General features: G+C 33.4%; 1 protein-coding gene and 1 pseudogene across 2 annotated transcripts in view; one reads left to right on the forward strand and one right to left on the reverse strand.

Annotated features, from left to right (window-relative positions):
• The window catches only part of SLCO1B3 (solute carrier organic anion transporter family member 1B3), a 72,981-nt gene that overhangs the window by 18,867 nt on the left and 33,784 nt on the right, over positions 1–20,330 (reverse strand). For both annotated transcript variants that reach the window (XM_019452149.2, XM_053894587.1), the window contains 9 exons: positions 17,092–17,224; positions 13,705–13,826; positions 12,210–12,356; positions 11,950–12,048; positions 11,440–11,682; positions 10,229–10,393; positions 8,445–8,640; positions 4,581–4,746; positions 2,300–2,484 (listed from right to left, as the gene is read on the reverse strand). In XM_019452149.2, coding sequence (XP_019307694.2) covers positions 2,300–2,484; positions 4,581–4,746; positions 8,445–8,640; positions 10,229–10,393; positions 11,440–11,682; positions 11,950–12,048; positions 12,210–12,356; positions 13,705–13,826; positions 17,092–17,224 — 1,456 coding nt within the window. The remainder of the gene's footprint in view (positions 1–2,299; positions 2,485–4,580; positions 4,747–8,444; positions 8,641–10,228; positions 10,394–11,439; positions 11,683–11,949; positions 12,049–12,209; positions 12,357–13,704; positions 13,827–17,091; positions 17,225–20,330) is intronic.
• On the forward strand, positions 17,315–20,113 carry LOC109268546 (prefoldin subunit 4-like; annotated as a pseudogene).

Consider the following 20,330-nt stretch of genomic DNA (forward strand, 5'->3'; position numbering starts at 1 on the left):
ATACAATTAGAATAAATTCCAAAGTTGTTTCTGTGACCCACAGGGTATGTTTTATCTGGACCATGCTCTTCACTTGTACCCAGATCAGCATAGCTTATACCCTCATTTTTTATTGTGCTCTCTTATCAAGTGACTTCCAATGCACAATATTTGAATTATTATCATTTATTTGCCCCACTTCTATATTCTTAGTCTGAGTTATTTTTCTTCCTAGTGCTTAATACTTCTATTTTACATATTTACTTGCTTATTTATTGTTTCTTCTTTTATGCTCATCCAGTCTTTCACCCTCACTGGAAGCTAGTAAAAGAGGAGCCTTTATCACTTATGTTCATAGTTCTGTCTCAGCTCCTAGAATTGTGTCTGACACATAAAATGAATATAATGAATGAGTGAGTATCATCATTCCTGCTTAGTCTAGTTTTAATAATAGCCTTATGATGTAAGCATTGGAAAATCATTAATAGACTGAAGTTCATATTTTTATTCTATAGTCTGCTTCACAAAAGTTTTCTTTCATTAAAATTAAAGGCTGGTGAGAGATCAGTAAATGTTTTTGATGGTAATGTTTATCTTAACCACTTAATAAGGTAAAATATAAATGTCATCAATGATGAAACAGTGTTCTCTAAAACCCTCTATTCACTCTGCAAATATTTTAAATTAAAAAGCTAACTAAGACTTAGGGGCACCTGGGTGGCTCAGTCAGTTAAGTGTCCGACTTCAGCTCAGGTCATGATCTCATGGTTCGTGGGTTAGAGCCCCGCATCAGGCTCTGTGCTGACAGCTCAGCGCCTGGAGCCTGCTTCAGATTCTGTGTCTCCCTCTCTCTCTGCCCCTCCCCCTGCTCTTTCTCTCTCTGCAAAATAAATAAACATTTTAAAAAAAATAAAAAATAAAGTACTAAAACATTTTTTTAAAAAAAGCTAAGACTTAGATAAAGCTAATGCAGAATTTTGAGGGAGTTTTTTTTTTTCTGATAATTAATGTGTAATTTGGCAAATATGGAAGAGTTCTGTTTTTGAGTAGACATTTTATATTAAGGTGGAGACATAGCTGTAGAATAAATTAGCATAAATAATTTAACAAGATTTGGAGTAAGAATAAAATTTAAACAATTATAGACTCTGTCTGCTCATGTATATTCATTTTAACACAACTTATCACATTTGTTTTCTTTCCCTTCCATGTCATGTTGTTGGCTGACAGTGAACTTGTGGTTAACTACCTAGGTCCTAAAAGTATAATTTGGATGTTAACCCAGGTTACCATATTTACACCTGTATATTTTTGAGATATGCATGCAAGTTTTAATATGTTTTCAGTTTTAGGTAACTGAACAATTAACCTCATCAACATGGTCTGTGTGATCTTCTCCCTTCCTAACTCTCCAATCTTATCTTATGTCATAGACCTCTCACTCATGATGTTCCAACCAACTCAAACACTCCAGTTCTTTCTGGTCTGGAAGAATTGGCACTGATGCTCTTTTTCTATAAAGTTCTTCATTTGGCTAATGTTAACCTATTCTTTAGACTTTAGGATTCAATGTTGCTTTTTTTGAGAAGTCTCTGAGTCCTCTTCTCACTGCTCTTCACTTCAATCCTCAATTAGGTTTTCCTCTTTATTTTCTTTAATGTTGTTCTTTTTCCTTACTAGTACTAATGACAGTTTCTAATTATGTATATATTTTTAAACTTATGTTTCTTACATCATTATTTCCTGTAATAATCTAATGTGTATCTGTTTTATTCACCATGGAATATTCTTTAAGCATGGTGTAAGTATTAGTCTAATGAGTGAAAAAAGGAATGAATTCTGCTCATATATTTTTTTCTTATCTATGAGGGTAATTGAGAGACCAAGTCAAAAGCAATTTTGATGGTATATGAAAACTTCAGAATATTGTAGATGGTTTACATTACACAGTCTGGCTCCCAAATGTTTTCTTTCGATTAAATCAATGGTTGATTCACTCTGACAGGCTTATCCTGGTGTAAGGCATCTCAAAATTAGAAGTTCTTTTAGAATCACAACATGGATTTTTTTTTCAGAATTGAAGTGATTTTCAGTCACTCCATGTCACAAAATTCTTCATAAGAGGAGAAAATATGAAATCTTGTTATCATTCATTATGGCATTGGAGTATCACAATAATCCTAAGAAAATGCATTCTTAGAAAATTAAAATGTAACAAAATATAAATTCATGTTCCTAATATATTATGGAAAATATGTACATTATTAGGTGTGTTTATTGTCTAAATATACATTAAAGTGCATTAAAAAGTCATACTTACTTAAAAACCAGCATGATAGTTGGGGTGCTTCCCAATGAAGAGAAAAAATAATTCAAGACTTGCACCAGTACATAAATATAAAATTTTTTTGTACAATGATTGTCTCTTGGGCATTCACCCAAATTCACTGAATTATTTTTGTTCTGGACACCAGTTACTTCCACACAACTACAGTTATAAAACACCTAAAAAATAGTTGTTGAGATATTACAGAATATATTTGTAAATTATGACTGGGTTATAAATCATTTCATTATAGCTAAAGAAGTCTCACCCATCAAGCTAAAATGTTTAGTTTTTAAAACATACAGTTGTTTAATAGATGAAAGGCAAAATTGTTTCCTCTATTACTCTAGAAAAAAAACAATTCACTATTAACATTTAACTCATTACTAATTTAAAAATTAGAAAAAAATAGAAAAATTAATGTTTGAAACTGTAAATAATTTCTCATTAATATAAATTCTTTTAAATAATTTTCTCCCAGTCAATTTTACTTTCTATAAAACATCTAGTTACTCTCCTTAACAATCCTACTAAGTGCCAGAAACATCTTCTGGGGAGAGGCTACTCAGAGAATCCAGAAAATATAGTTTTGTGGGGGGCAAAACCTGGAGCTACCCATTAGAAATGGGGCAGAATCTAGGGGAATAGGAACTATGCAGGCATACTGGAACTACTTTGTACAGCAAACACAACATCCAAGAACATAATGACAGATTAGAGGATAGATGATGTTATCACCGGGGAGGTTCAACACAACAGAATACCCTAATGAATAGAGCACAGGGGAAGAAATCTTAGGAACAAATGATTTTAGAGATTTGATTCGGCAGGCAGTTTATTTATATAGGTGGCTTAAATAAATCCTGTTTTAAGGCTAGGCTAAAAAAAGCAATTCACTTAAGCTTAAACTTCTTAGTACTCTAGACTATTTATTGAAGAAGGAATTGGAAGAGAATTTGAATCAGTACTTATCTGATGATCAAACTTTACTTTTTCACTAGGAATAATATGGAGGAATCCTTTATGTATCAAGCCTATTGACCAATATAACCAAACTCAGGTACAAAGGACATTATTTTGAGTAATTAGGAAGGGATGATTTCTTACTAAGGATTTGGTAAAAGAACTCCCCAGTAGTCCCCAAATGTTATAGTCATGCCAGTATTAAGAAAATGTCTCCACAGTATACAGAGTTCTCTTTAGGATTCTAACATCATGTCTCTTCCAGGCCTTCACTAAGGGGCCAAGTGGGACCATGGATTAAACATGCATTTTCAGTGAAAAGCACTAGAGCCATGAATATAAAATAGGGGTTTTTAAGTATAGTCCTTGGATGTTAATTTATGGCCTGGCTTCAAAGACTCTGGGTGCTTTATTCTTCAAATTCTCAATACCCTTCAATAATACAATTAGTAGGGTTATGGACAAGGAAAAGATGGAAAAAGTTTGAAAATCAAAGACAGAAATGTGTGGAAGAGGCCATGATTGATCATAAGCTGATTATATTGCTAATGTTGGTGATAAGAAAATGGCTCCCAACTTTGTGAGTACTCAGTAGATTGTAAGTAGAATATCTGATCCCCAACTACTGGAAATTAACCCAGAGAATTAGGGAGAACCCATAGTTTGCATGGAAGGGAATATTTTAAATGAAGAAGGATACGGTATTTCTATGGAAGTTGTCTGGAATAGGTAGGCAAATGACTAAGTTATACTGGATAGAAGTGCTGCCCTTGGAGATATGAAAATTTGGAAGCCAAGAATTGGATAGTCAAGTGAGCATGAAGCCTTGATTAATTTTTTGGAAAGTCAAAAGGGTGGTGAGCCTAAAGGCAATTTTGCATATAGATTGTTGTACTGGAAAGGCAGAAAGTACTGACAAATTGTTGGGTCAGGACTTTCCCCTAACTTCTGAAGGGTAGAGGATAAAGTAACCCTAATTGAATCTAATTAGTCAAATGAAGTGCTTCCTAGAGATCTTAAATGCATTTAAATTCCAGACAGTCATATTCTCATAAATTCAAGGGGGAAAGTAGGAATAATCTCAATGAGAATTCAAGCAACAGAAAAACCCATTTGTGTTTCAAACAGGATTTTATTGGAGGTTTTTGTTTACACAACCCCACAACTATCACAATGACAGACAATACTGGGAGTCTTTTTCTTTTATCTTTTTACTGGAGACTTCACTTTCAGAAAGATTTGATAAGTAATAGGTAAACCAAATACATGATTTTGATCATGGAGAGAAGAGAAAGTAAAAACAAATACTCACTATAGACTTTTTATTGCCACTTGAAGATTTGCAACCTGCTAGACAAGGTGACATGTAAGTTACTCCATTGGCTCCACAGACAGGTTCCCAGTGACTTTCATCACAATTGCAGTCTGAGTTGCAATAAGAAAGTGGTACATTTATGTGAGATGCCACTGGATTATTTCTGGAAATATAAGGTAGACATATATCAAAAAGAGAGCGAGAGAGAAAGAAGAAGGAGAAATAGGAGAAGGAGGGAAGAGAGAAGAGAAGAGAAAGGAAGGGTAGAGTAGGAAAGGGAAGCAAAGGGAAGGGAGGAAGAGAGGAGGGCACGAGGGGAGAGGGAGAAGGATGAGGAGGGCAGGGGAGGAGAAAGCAGGGGAGGGCAGAAGAGAAACAAGGAAAACAGTTGGGCTTTAACCAGAGAAATTTGATGAATGATGATGCAAAAATGGCATTTTAATACTGCTTATTAACTTAACACATACCCCCATCTTCACCCAGACATAATTTATGACCTAGAAAAAGTAAAACGTAAAGAAAAAAAAAAGATCAATAAGACTTAGATAGGAGATCTTTGTGATCCTACCAAGAAATTATTCATTAAACAAGTCACTTCATTTTTCTCAGACTCAGTTTCTCTTCAAGTAAGGCAATAAACTAAGGTTCTCCCCAGCTTACTATAAAGTCCCATGAATCTGTTAGTGTTACTTAGTTTGAATTTTAAAATCTATATTTCAACTACATAAGAAAATAATTCACTATGGTCAAAGCAGAACTCCTAAGGATCAATTTTTAAAAATCAAGAATAATAAAATCACTCGAAAAAGACAAGAAAAACTCCATATAATTTTTAAATGCAATGACAACATGCTTTAAAATGATGGACTATAAAACATGGTTGTATTTACAAGATATGATTTCATAACATGGCTAAAATTATAAAATGGATTATTTGTATAATTTAATTTTCTGCTTATAGATTTTTAAAATTATGCTTTTGGTTTTTATAAAAATCTTGATAACAGAGAACTGATGAATTATCTTTGAATAAGATACTTGTGACTACTCTTCCTAAAACAGTTTGCCATTTGTAAGTCAGAGATAATAACATCAATCGCATAGGGACTTTTTGGAAAAAAAAATAATAAGGAAGTTCTCAAGTTTTTATTCTCAGTAGCCCTTCATAGTATTGAGGACCCCAAAGATTTTTTGTTCAAGTGGGTTATATGTATTGGTATTGGTATATATAGACTCTAATTAGAAATTAATACTACAAATGTTTAATACATGAGAATACACAAGCACACATCATTAGCCACCAGACTGATGTTATCATTACATTATTGTAGCCTTTGAAAATATCACTTTACACTCATGAGAAAATGAGAATAAGAAAGACAAATACCATTCTGGTATTATTATAAAAATAGTTTAGAATCTGCTGAGACTTCAATAAGGTCTCAGGGACTCCTATTGACCCTCAGGCCACATTCAAAGAAACTCTGCACTTATTTATATTTTAAAAAGTTAGTTCTGTTACTAGCACTTCATAAATGTTGAATATATCTATTCTATTATTTACTATGATTAAACTATGATTTTCATGAAGGCAGCGATGTATCCTATAAATCTTCTTGATCTTTAAGGAGGCACTCAGTAAAATTACTGAAGGAAAATAATCCCACACAATTCTAGCTGCTTTCTTTTGAATAGATAGCACAGTTAGTATACATGCTTTTAGGAAACTGGCTTTAGGCTAATGCATATCTGACAACTTGGGAGCCCTTAGAACTACTGATGTGATATAGCATCAGTCTGGAGTCATTGTGTGACTTCAAATAAGTTATGGTTCCTCTGGGTCTCAACTAATAAATTAAGAGGATTTAAGAGGTTTGAGCTTCATGATCTCTAAGGTTCTTTTTTTAAAATATTTTTTAAGTGTTTATTTATTTTGAGAGACAGAGTGGGGGGGCGGGCAGAGAGAGAGGGACACACAGAATCCAAACCAGGGTCCAGGCTATGAGCTGTCAGCACAGAGCCCGATGCAGGGCTGAAACCCACAAAGCATGGGATCACAACCTGGGCTGAAGTCGGACGCTTAACCGACTGAGCCTCCCAGGTGCCCCTCTAAGGTTCTTTTACCTCAAAAGTTCAATGTTCTAGAATGTATTATGATGAGTGAAATACATCAGTCACAGAAAGACAAATATCGTATGATTTCACTCATGTGAAATTTAAAAAGCAAAACAGTTTAACATAGGGGAAGGGAAGGAAAAATAAGATACAAACAGAGAGGGAGGCAAACCACAAGAGACTTTTAAATACAGAGAACAAACTGAGGGTTGCTGGAGGGGGTGTTGGGTAGGGGGATGGGCTAAATGGGTGAATAGGCATTAGGGGGGTCCAACTTACTCTGACGAGCATTGGGTGCTACATGTAAGTGATAAATCACTAAATTCTACTCCTGAAACCATTATTATACTATATGTTAACTAGCTTGGAATAAAAAAAAAAAAATCAAAGTTCTAAGTACTCTGTATTTACTGGAGTGGGTAATGCTGGGTGGATAGGAGTAATTACCAACAGTCAGGATTAGGAGGAAGCAGAGAGATAATTCAAGACCAGGTTGACAAGTATCTAAGAATAGGATGGTGTTTAGGTAAGCAGTTGTGGGGAAATTTGACACGTTCAAACTGACACCTCATGAGATCGAGACTTTAGAAGCTCAGAGCCAACAATAAACAGCACTACGTAGCATAGTTATACAAGCATAATCCAAAGATCTTTCCTTGTTGTCTGAATGTGAACCTTTCCAAGCTTAAATTCTTGGCTATATTCTGGAGATTATAAGAAATCTACTCCAGAATCGTGCCCCTAATTTGGGGTAGAGACTGGCGTACTGGGAATACTTCACAATACTTGATAATACTACAAAGTAAAGGTTTTCCAGGGTCTAATATACAATCATATATAGGATATTTATTAATTCTACTGCTAATAAAGATAATATCATAAGAAACAGTATTAGCTTGCAGAAAAGGAGAATTCAATACAATGTAAGGAAGTAGACTTAAGTAGAAAGTCTACGACTTAAGTAGAAAGCCGATAGCCCTGCACGGAGGTAGGAGACCCAGTGTACCACATGGGAGAAACAAAAATAACTTCTTGATGCTAGTGCTGGGGATTTGGGTCCCCCTATAGCAAAAGTCGGGGACTGAGAATATTTGAATATCTGAACAGATGGTTTCTATGAGGGAGTTTCTTCTTCTGGAAAACAGCAACAAAATATCACCTGCCTATGAGACTTGCATTCTACTATTTAAATCCTTTACACCTCCTCAAAATGAAGAGTTCCAATCCTTAAAAACTCATTCTAAATTTGTCTATCACTTTAAAATAAAATAGATAGTTGTTAAACATTACAGTTAACTGTAGATAAGAATTTTTCAGTCACTTTTGGAAAATGTTATTTATATTCCTCTTATAATGCATCCAAAATTGTAGTGGTTAAGACTAAAAGTTTTGGAGTCAAAACTCTCCAATTTAAGTCAGAATCTTAACATTGCTAGTCTTGTAATATGTGTATTTCTCTACACCCTGCTTTCCCTATCTATAAAATGGGGGTAAAAGTACCTGTCAGTCATTATAAACAAGCCCCAAAAGATAACTATTATTATTACAACTTATGTAGTTTTTCTTTTAGGAAGGAATAAAAGGAGAACTTTTTGAGATTTTAGGAAGTGGAGGTTTTAAGAATTTGTAAATTGAAATTTCAATTAAAAAAGTTTATCTAAGATTGTTATCTTCCCTGTTTTACTTATAGTCTTTTACATTGTATAGTTTATACATTGTGCAATTAATATATTGACATATACAAACCCATCATAGGTCAATGTTAGGCCAGCAACTGATTTGCTTTCACAAATTACTGCAAAGTTGAATTGTTGAAATATGAGGGCCAATGCACTGGTATAAAATGATAATTTGGCAATTCCAAGCAAGCTAAGTTTGAATTTTTTAATGATATATCCTCCTGTAAATATTCCAGTTGCAACAGTTGGTAAGGTTATGGTTCCTAGAAATAAGAGAAAAAAATTGTTGTTATATAAATATGGTTATTCTGAAATGTGTTATAATATGAAACACAGAGTACATCAACCAAATGTATCCCATCTTACGACTTAAGTAGAAAGCCGATAGCCCTGCATGGAGGTAGGAGACCCAGTGTACCACATGGGAGAAACAAAAATAACTTCTTGATGCTAGTGCTGGGGATTTGGGTCCCCCTATAGCAAAAGTCGGGGACTGAGAATATTTGAATATCTGAACAGATGGTTTCTATGAGGGAGTTTCTTCTTCTGGAAAACAGCAACAAAATATCACCTGCCTATGAGACTTGCATTCTACTATTTAAATCCTTTACACCTCCTCAAAATGAAGAGTTCCAATCCTTAAAAACTCATTCTAAATTTGTCTATCACTTCAAAATTAAATACTAGAATTAATATCTCTTCTTTATTCATCCCAACACACATATACCCTAAAATGATAAATAGGCCTAAATATGGTATTAAAAATGACCCTTATTATAACTTTTCCATGTCATTGTCCTGCAAGAGTTATTAAAGGTAAAGATCCCTCTAACAATAACAAACAACAACAACAACAACAACAACAACAACAACAACAACATAATTCAGGCTGGGAACCTTACTGGGAGTCAAACTCAACTTTTACCATTTAAACTTTTACCTTAAGTTCAATAAAAGTATTGAACAGAATTATCATTTTCTTGTTTATTTATGACCACTCACATGCCACTTGAGACGTTCAGTTTAATTTATCAAATATTTACTGAGTTTCTACAATGTGCTGAGTACTGTACTAGGTAATGTACTGCTCTTAAAAATCTCATATTGGGGCACGTGGGTGGTTCAGTCAGTTGAGGTCTGACTCTTGATTTCAGCTCAGGTCATGACCCCAAGGTCGAGGGATTGAGCCCTGTGTTGGGCTCTGCACTGAGCATGAAGACTGCTTAAGATTCTCTTTCTCTCTCTCTCTCTCTGCTCCTCTCCCTAACTCTGCTCTCTCTCTCCCTTTCCAAAAATAAATAAAATAATAGTAATCTCATTTTATACTGGTGGTGAGGGAAGAATTATATAAGAAAACCTTTTCTTCAAAAGCAAGTCTCAATATGTCACTGGAAACAGATATAGCAAAATAACTCATAAAATATGATACTTGTTTGAATTATGTAGACATCAATGATGTGTTTGTTTTCTCTTTCCTATTTTTTGTAGGTAGCTGAGTTCTGATTTAAAGTCAATGAATTATGAAATTATGATTACATTACAAAAGGATTTGTCTCAGGATCTCAACACTAAACTATAAAATTCAATTATGCAGATACTATATCTAAATAGTTCATTCACGTGCAACTTTTCTTCTAGGAATTCATCTTCTCAAAAATAGCATGATATGTGACTTCAAATGCAGAACAATGATGACACCATGAGACAGACAAATTCAACAAGATTTGCAAAAAAATAATTAGAAATTATACTTACTAAAATATAAAATTGCCTTCACAACGAAATGTCACTTGAAACTCAATTACTTGGTAGTATATAGCTTATCAAACAAACATAAATAACGTGTCTTACCAAGAAAAATGTTAGCCTCAGATGCTGACTGACCATACTGTTGCTCTATGTATTTGAAGACATAAGTAATAGCACCAATATGGCTGCTGGCCAGTAGCAATGATGAAAACAGTAATATAACATATAGGGGATTGGTAAGGATGCTTTTCAAGGACTGGAAAAAATCTATAAAATTATAAAGATAAGATATTACAATGCAGCTTAAGTATACATTAATATCTTAATTTCGTAAATATAATAAAAGTTAAATAAGATTGAAAATTACTTAAATATATAACATAGAAAATCAGAGTACCCTGCAATTCTACTGTCAACAGTTTTTATATTTTCCTTCATTTTTCCATATGTTCATTAATATCTATTCAATTAGTTTATTTTACCCCAAAGTGAAATCATACATACATGCTGTTTTGCAACTTGCTCAGTTCACTTCATATTTGGTTATTCTTAGCACACTACCATACAACTGCATGTATCATTAATTCATTTATTCATTCATTCAACAAATATTTGGTTTTCAACTGGGTCCCAGGCAATATGCTAGGTGCTCAAGAAACAAAAGTGAATAGACATGCAATGTCTCTTATTTGTTAGCACTTAGTATTAATTTTTATGTTAATAATACAATTATTAAGTAGAATTTTACCTTTAAGTAGAAAGTTCACAGAAATGAGAAGACCAAAGTTAAAAAATTATAAAGTTCTATTTAATGCAGGACTCAGATCTGTTTCTTGGTATGCAACTTTTCTGCTTTAAAATACTATATAGTATTATAAATCACCTTTCTTGTGGTACAAGGAGAAGAAGAGAATAATGATGTTGTGTCTCAGGTGACATTATTACAACAATAGTAGAACAATCTGTGCCTACAAACAGGTGTGTGAAAAATTCATAACTTCGGTGCATGGCATGAATTTTGTGGTCTGGGTCTATAATTAGAGGGGTGACTAATTGTAACGGATGTTAAAAGTGGAAGGACTTTCTTAGAAATAATTGTAGTAAGTGTTAGAGTCTAGCAAGACAGGACCAGGTATGGTTATTTAGAGATGGATGACGTGGACCTTGAAACATCTCGCTCTATAGGTCTCTAAAAGTTTCTATCAAACAGAGTCAGAACTATGCTTTCTCCCCAGTGGCAACTAAGAAATAGTTTCGTCTACTTTCATTTGAAATTAATAATTCCAAATTGACTATAAATGTGAAATACTTACCAGTCATATTTTCACTAATATTTTGCCCACGGTTGGTCACATTAGCTATTTGACTCCTTTTCTCATTTCTTTTGGGGAGATGCGAAGATACTAAATCTTTACTTTCTTTCTGTGGTTTATCCAGATTTTGGGGCAGGAAAAAGAATGGAATGGAGGACATAATGGATAATAGTCCAGCCACAAGGAAACCAAGCCACCAAGCACCAACCCAACGAGAGTCCTTAGGAGTAATTCTGATACTGCCTAGAATAAAGAATTATAAGTAGCCAGTCAAAAAATCATTTTGAAATGCAATAAATTCTGAGCAATAATAATGACTGCTACCCTTCGTAGATACAGAAATTAAACTCTATTACATCAATTCTGAGACACTATTTTTTTAATTTTGTTCACACTTCATCACACATATAGTCAGTAAAGAACTACTGAAAAAGTGGATTCAGTATTTGGAAGGATGATGTCCTGTACTTGAAAAGTATTATTATGTTACCTTGTTCTTATTATACTTACTGAGATCTACATATCCAATATCCACGTACATTTTAGCAAACAGAGATCCCTGTATAAAGCCAATGATTGGACCAATCATTGATATTGCATGCAAAGTACCTAAAAATATTATAAAACAATTTTATCAGATGCCAATAACAACATTATACAAGTCTCCAAAGAATTTTTTAGTAAGTAAAAAAATGAATTTAGGAACACTATTATTTCAAGGGTGGACCCAGGGAAAGTAATCATAAAATCTAATATTTTCTGTACATTACCTAAATAAAAAGAAGAATGTCCTGTTTCAGCAAAATCATCAATATAAGAAATCCCCAAGGGTACTATGGGGGTTTCCCCAATTCCACGGAGCATATTACCCAGTAGTACATATATCCATAGATATGATCCAGATTCCTTTTCACAACCTATGCAGACGAGAGTGTTTTATTTTAAATATTAATTTTAGCATTTATATAAGAAACTCAACTGCTTTAACCCCTTAATTATTCCATTTAAGATTTTTTTTATTTTTTCGAATTATAAGACTGATTCATAGTTACTTTACAAAATTTGACAATATAGGAAAGCAAAAAGTAAACAAGTAAAAACTAAGTTATCTATAATCCCACCACATGCAGAGAGCTACTTCTCATGTTTGTATGTATCTTCCACATTTTCAGTTCACATAAAAATATGCATAATATTTATGTACATTATATTTTTAAATGTCCAGATCATATTATAATCTCCTTTTACACTTAATACCATGTTATGTCAATTTCCCCATGTTTTTCAGATTTCTTTTATATCAGGGTTTTAATGACTGCATGGTGGTGTGCTGAATACGTTTTGTAATTAATTAATCCCTTACTTTTTACTCACAAAATATTTTGAAGTTTTCATTCTGTTAAACAGGTGTGCCGTAGCTAGAACTGTAAATAAATCCGGTCACATTCCTGATTATTTCTTTAAGATAAGTCAGTAAAAGTAGAATTGCTGATTTAAGCATGTATGCTCTTTACTATATTGAAAATTAACTTTCAAAAATCTAGAAATTTATATACTCCCAGCAATACATAAATGTTTCTCCCTCTATATCATTTCTTTTTATTTTTAATAAAAACAGGTAGAAAAATCTTTTTTGAAATGTTTTCCTAATAAGTAGAAACACCCAATAGGCAAAAAAAAAATATAACTATAATTTACAATTTGTGCTTAATAGGTAAAAATAATCTTTAATTGGTGTAATAATTGTGTTTTTCCTAAGGAGTAAAGTCGCATTTTTAACATATTTATACCACTTTCCTAATTTAAATGTATATATTCTTTGCCAATTTCCTACTGAAATATTCTTTTTTTAAAAATTTTTAATGTTTATTTATTTTTGAGTGAGAGAAAGAGACAGAGACAGAGCATGAGAGGCAGAGGGGCAGAAAGAGAAGGAGACACAGAATCCGAAGCAGGCTCCAGGCTCTGAGCTGTCAGCACAGAGCCCGACGTGGGGCTCGAACTCACAGACTGCAAGATCATGACCTGAGCCGAAGTCAGAGGCCCAACTGACTGTCACCCACGTGCCCCAAAATATTCTTCTTTTCTTATTACTTCTAAAAGCTTCTTATATATAACATATATTAGCATGGTTTTGTCATATATACATAATAATGCAAATACTTTTCCTATTTTTAACCACTTTTGCTAATAAATCTCATAATAATTTTCACAGATATAATTAAATTGACCAGTTATAGAATTAGTGACATTATCAATTCTTACCTTTTTCTACTATCTTAGGTGATGTACTATTGAGTAACAAATTTTCACTAATTGAACAGGTTGAAAAGCTTGTTGTTAAATTTTCTGATGGATTGACAGGACTTTCTGTAGAATACCTGTAACTGTAAGAATATCACCAGATTTAAAGCTTTGCTTATCTACTGAATAGTTTCACTTTCCCAGAAATACAGATAAATTTTCCCACTTTATTTGCACAGTTTTTTTCTCTAAGTTATCAGAATCCCTTTTGTGAATTTCCCAGCTTGTATTTTAGGAGAAGAAATGGGTACAAATGAATGGGAATGCCCACTAAGAATTATTATTCAATACTCCCCAGGAAAGGAGGATTATCATTCTAGGAGTGCTTGTATTCTGTTCAAGAGGTACAATATCTTGGTTTCATGCTTTGTTAAAAAACGAAACAAAAAAATCCCCTGCTAACTATACCTATCCACCCATTTGAATTATCCTCAAGTGGCCCCAATCTAAACCTCCTGGTAAACTTTCTGATAACATTTAATAAACTTTAGTGTTTTATAAGTCAATCTATAATGCATACCAGTTCATCTATATATTTTATCAATACCTGTCTGATCTTCTGTCACAGATATTCGTACCCCCATCTCCCCCCCACACACTCAAATGTCTGACTACAAAACTTAGTTTAAAAAAATTCTAGTCTATTTCAATTGAGTGAGGAAGAACTTAATAAGAACAACAGAGATGGAGCTAGTATAGGGACAGTGTTGATCCCAAAATACTGAGGTGTCCTGTGAGCTCCAAGGGCAGCCTACTGCAGGCCGGGCTTTATGCTCAGCTCCAGGGAACTAGAAATAAAACACACAGCTTTTGTACCAAGGGCATTTTATTCTCTATAAGATAAACATATACAATAAAAGACATGATAATTTTAATATAATAGGTCCTGAGTTGTCATAAAGGAAAAGGGGATGATCATCTTTCCTCTGAATTGGGGAAGGTGGTAAACTAAAGAAGAATTCACAATGAAGAGGACATGCAAGATAAACCTTAAAAAAGGATAGGGGCTCAACAGTTAGACAAAGAAGGAAGATTATGCAAGGCTATAGAAACACCATGCACAAAGATATAACATTATCATGCATGACACATGGGGGAACACCACAAGCCTTGAGTATGATTCTCCACTCTGGGGAGCAGTGTAAGATGAAGCTAGAAAGATAGTCAGGTTATATATAAATGAGTTTGGATATTAATCCATAGGCAAGAGGCATTCAACATTTTCAACTATGACCAACAGTAAGAAACACATTTTGCATCACAACATATACATACATATATATACATATACATATATATATACATATGTATATACATATGTATATACATATACATACATATATACATATATATGTATATATATATACATATATATATGTATATATATATATACAATCAAAATAAAAGTTTCATAGAACAATATTTGTTTTCATACTGTATATTCTTCTATTTTATTCTATCCAATCCTCTCAAAAGTTGTTGGTTTCGATAATCTGAATTGGTCCCCTAGTGGGTCAGAATCTGAAGCTTGAAAAACACTGCTGTAGGAAATTGGGAATTTTAAGCAGGAATAAAATAATTAGATTTGTGTTTGAAAATGAATAGTATGGAATATGAGTTATAATGGAGTTGAGACTGAAGGCAAAAACTCTAGGCCCGAGATGTGGGAAGCTTAAGTTAGGTTAGGAAAAATAGGGATGAAAGAAGGAGACAATCTGACACATTGGAAGTAGAATAAGGAAGATTTGGTGGCCACTTGTCATCTGTGTCAAAATAGAGAATCTAGAATGAGCCCCTTGACTTTGGTTTGAGTTCCACTGTGGTTAAATTAATCATTATTGAGAGAGTGAATGTGAAAAATCTGAACTGGTTTTGACACAAGGATGAATTTAGTTTTGAATATATGAATGGGAAATTCTTATCGGATGTTAGGCTGGAGATACCCATGAAGTGGTTGACTATATAGAGACTAAGTGTAAGAAAAAATTAATGTATATATGTGATTGATACGTATAATGCACACACTTCATACAAAAAATCCAGAATGAAAAATGAAGAAGACTGAAAAGGGAGGTTAGGGGATACTGACATTATGGTGTCAGCAAGAGAATAAAAGTATGGGCATGATGAAGAAACCACATATATAGAAAATAAATCAAGAAACAGAAATATAATGAAAATAAGAAGCAGCAGCACCAGGAAGAAGAAAATTCTTATGACAGTCAAATAAAGGTGGGGAAAGGAATTAGTATGCCAAAAGACATGACTGTTTGTGTTGACAATGAATAAGTAATATCTTTAGCAGAAATTGTTCATTAACTCTCAATATCTATTCTTCTCTCTTTCCATTGTAATAGTAAGTGGGATTTTTAGCTAGGAGCATGGTAGCCTGGAATAAAGTCTACTTTTTCCAATGTCTTTATATCTGGATGTGAAATGTAACAAAGTTCTGCCCAATGTGAAGTTAGGAGAAGTGTTATACTTCTGAAAATATTTCTTAAGCCCCAGCCAGCATGCACTGTTTCTTCTGGTTCTTCTTCCCTTCTTTCATCTTGTTGCCTGGAACAACATTGCCAATTTGGAGCATGAGGTTAACACCATGCAAGGCAGAGAAATATTGGGGCACCTGGGTGCCTCAGTTGGTTAAGTGTCTGACTCTTGATTTTGGCTCAGGTCAGATCTCAGGGTTCATGGGATCAAGTCCTGCATCAGGCTCTATGCTGACAGCACGGAGTCTGCTTTGGATTCTCTCTTTCCCTCTCTCTCTGCCCCCACCCACTCATGCTGTCTTTCTCCCTCTCTCAAAATAAATAAACATTTTTTTTAAAAAAGGCAGAGCAATATGATAAAAAAGAAGCATGAATCTATTATGCCTAGTCTGGCTACATTAATTTTTTATGTGGAAAATAAGTTTCTATCTTATTTAAGCCATCACTATTTTAGGTTTGCTGTCATTAGTATTTGACTCTAATCATAATGATACAATGACCTTAAGAAGAATACTCTCAATGGATATGGTAGTGGGTTAGGTGATAAACTCTTATTGAGCATTAAAAAAAAACTTGTAAGCAAATACATGCAGTGTATGTCGTATCAAAAGGCCATAAAAAGTTCATTTACTTCCTATGAAAATGTATACCTTCTTTAGTGCTATTCATATCTGAAAGTCAATGAAAGCCATGGCTGATAAAGCAATAAGTTACTTATACAAAATATACTTCATTTCTACACATGCTTACTGGGTATTCCTCTTAAAAGATGACTGCTTGTTTAAAAGGAAAAAAGATGAAATTCTACCATTAATTTATAGTTAAATGATAATTAAGGACAGAACTATTTAACACTTACTAGCCCATAAAAAAATGTGGTAAAGCAGTCAAAATACTTCCAGTTCCCATAATGAAGCAACCAATTCCAATTATCTTTGGTCTGTGTAGTTTGGATCCAAAGTAACTCACAAATACAATCACAAACAAATTTCCTAGAAAGAGAATAAAATTATTTTGACATGATTAATCATAGCAAACACTGACAGTCCAATTGTGTGTCCAGTAGAATGGAAAGCCCCAGAATGAATACAAGTAAATCATAAGACATAGTACCTTCCCCCAAAGGTCATGTAATTCAATTGAGAAGATGAAACCCACTTATATTAAATCACTCACTGTAAAATTATATGTTATTAATAAGAAGAAGAATGAGTTTTAGATAGGAAAGAAATCACTTGAATGACCAGGTAATATTAGTGACATAAAATTTTACTGAAGAATTTAGATTGGTTTGAATTGTTTTTGGCTGGAAAAAAATGCAGAAAATCTTCCTGACCTGAGAGAAAGGTGTTCATTCAGGGATTTATTGATTCACTCCTATAATTTTTTAAATTCCTATTAAGTACCTGCCATAGTGTTAAGAGCTAGAAATTAAAAAAAAAAAAAAGGAATAAATGATAGTATTTGTCCTCCAGGAACATATATACCAGTGATAAAAATAAATAGATGAACAGAGGTGGTATTAGATCACAGAAAAGAAGAGCTTAAATTAAGTAGGGGTTACAAGAAAGTTTCCTGGAGGTGAGGCCATTTGAGATTTAATGTCTAGTATAAATTATTTAGATTAAAAAAGGGGAAGAAGAGTATTCCAAGTAGAGGAAGTCATGACCAGCCTAATCCATCTGGAGCTACATGTATAACAGCAAATAGACACAAATCAAGAATTGCTAAAGCAGTTGATAGGGAAAAAAATTAAATAAAAGTGCCAAAATGAACTGGTAGATAAAGTAACTTATGGAGAAACAGTTAAATAAGGAAACTAAAAAGAGGAGGAACTGAAAAAATCCAGTTAGTATCTCTAGAGGTACTATGGTATGGTGCATCCATAAAATAAGAACTGGCAGACTAAAAATAGAGAATAATAAGAATTTTTGTAAATCAAAAATAGTAAGGGATGTCTGGGTAACTACATTGGTTAAGTGTCCAACTTCAGCTCAGGTAATGATCTCACGGCTAGTGAGTCTGAGCCCCAAGTCGGGCTCTGTGCTGACATCTCAGAGCCTAGAGCCTGCTTCAGATTCTCTCTCTCTCTCTGTCTCTGCTCCTCCCCCCTCAAAAAAATAAACATTAAAAAAAATTTTTAAATAGTATAGAGAAATGTACATATTGGGACCTAATAAGATAGAAGACAGCATCAGAGATTGATGGAAAATAAAGTCAATACAAGTAGAATTTTAATGCTTATTTATTTTTGAGAGAGAGAGCGAGAGAGAGAGAGAGAGAGAGAGCGCGCACAAGCAAGTGGGGGATGAACAGAGAGAGACAGAAACCAAAGCAGGCTCCAGGCTCTGAGCTCTCAATGCAGACCCTGGCATGGGGACTCCAACCTATGAACGCGATATCATGACCTATGCTAAAGTCGGTCGCTTAACTGAATGAGTCACCCAGGTGTTCCAAACAAAGATAATTTTAGACAGAAAAAGTTAAAGGAACCAAACTGTGAGGAAATTTAATATCTGTCTTATATATGTTCCAGAAGAAAATAAATAATAGAGAGAAAGATACACATCTAAAAATAGAAAATAAATTCCCTGAGTTAAAGGGAGACCTTCAGTTAAAGTTAACCCCTCAGATACATTTCTCCAGAAGTAATAAAAAAAAAAAAAAAAACAGCCCTGATATATGTTAGTAAAATTTCTGAAATTCAGAGATAAAGAGGAGGTACTCATCAGTGCATGACAATGATATTTATAATGATGTCTTATATGTAATATTGGGTGTTAAAAGGCAGTAGGTAAATATTTTAAATGTACCAAGGAAAAGATTTTGAAATTTAAATTCCATACTCAAATTATTACTTGAATACAATGGTAAATACATTTTCCAACAAGCAAGAGCTTGGGAAATATGTTATGTGTTCAATTATTTCTGGGAAAAAATAACAACTTAAAGATCTACTCCAGAAAAACTAAAGATGAGATTTGAAGTCATAAGATTCAAGTAACAGTGGTAAGCAAAGAAACCAGGAAAATCTAAAACCATGCCCACATAATTGCTGTCGAATAGCTACAAAGTTTAACTAAAATACTAAGAATCCATTCCTCAATAAAAAGAGACACACAGAAAATTACAATTTAAAGTTAATAATAATCCAAAACTAAAATTCTAGATGGTTTCATTAAATCTCAGAGGTGAAGAGTGAAGGATGCAAGGTGTCGATAACCTCTTAATCATGAAAAAGCGGAATTCATAATAAAAATATAGATGGGTCTTTCTTTATACAATAGCTTTATTCAATAGCTAAATACACTTTAAATTAACTTAAAAGATAAACAGCAAACTTATAGAAAATATTTGTAATTAATAAAGCATACATAATTTTTGAGTCCCCTCAAATCATTAAGAAGTCTAAAAAGGGACCAAAACGGTGGCCACCACGAAGAAGGGGGATGCAGAAGATGTCAATGTTACTTTTGAAGACCAATAAAAAGATGAGCAAACATGCACAGAATGCAAGTAGAACCACAGAGCTGAAGGAAGAAATAAGATGTGAAAAAGATACAACTGTAAAATTTACAAGTTGTTGTGAGGACATCACGCTTATAAGGTGATGACCACTTAATCATATCTTATCAAATCGGTGATATTTTCACCAGTCATCCTCAAGAAGAAACACAGGACATGTTAGGAGAAGCAAAGAAAAATTTGCAAAAGTAAACTAATGCCTTAAAATCCAGAATGGAATTAATTCAGTGGGTGTTAGCAGATTCAATTACATGCAAAATTCGAGAGCAACATAAACCTTGAAGCTGATGAAAGTTAAACATTTTATAATACTTTTTAATATTTGCTCAATAAACTTGGATATTATTTAAAATGAAAAAAATTCTGAAGGGAGGAAGGCAAAGGTAATAAGCTATGAATTCACAAAGTAAGAGAAAATATTGTCCAGTAATAATATAAAACCTCACTGTTATTAGAGATATCTGAATTAAAGAAAACAAAGCAATACATTCAATGTTCTATAAAAAAAAACTTTCACCCCAAATTTTATACCCAGTAAAACAGTAGAACAGAGGTTGCTCCAAAGCTGTTCCT

The sequence above is a fragment of the Panthera pardus genome, unplaced genomic scaffold (genome assembly GCF_024362965.1).
Source record: "Panthera pardus isolate Hobbes unplaced genomic scaffold, ASM2436296v1 HiC_scaffold_6, whole genome shotgun sequence".
NCBI classification, from domain to species: Eukaryota; Metazoa; Chordata; class Mammalia; order Carnivora; family Felidae; genus Panthera; species Panthera pardus.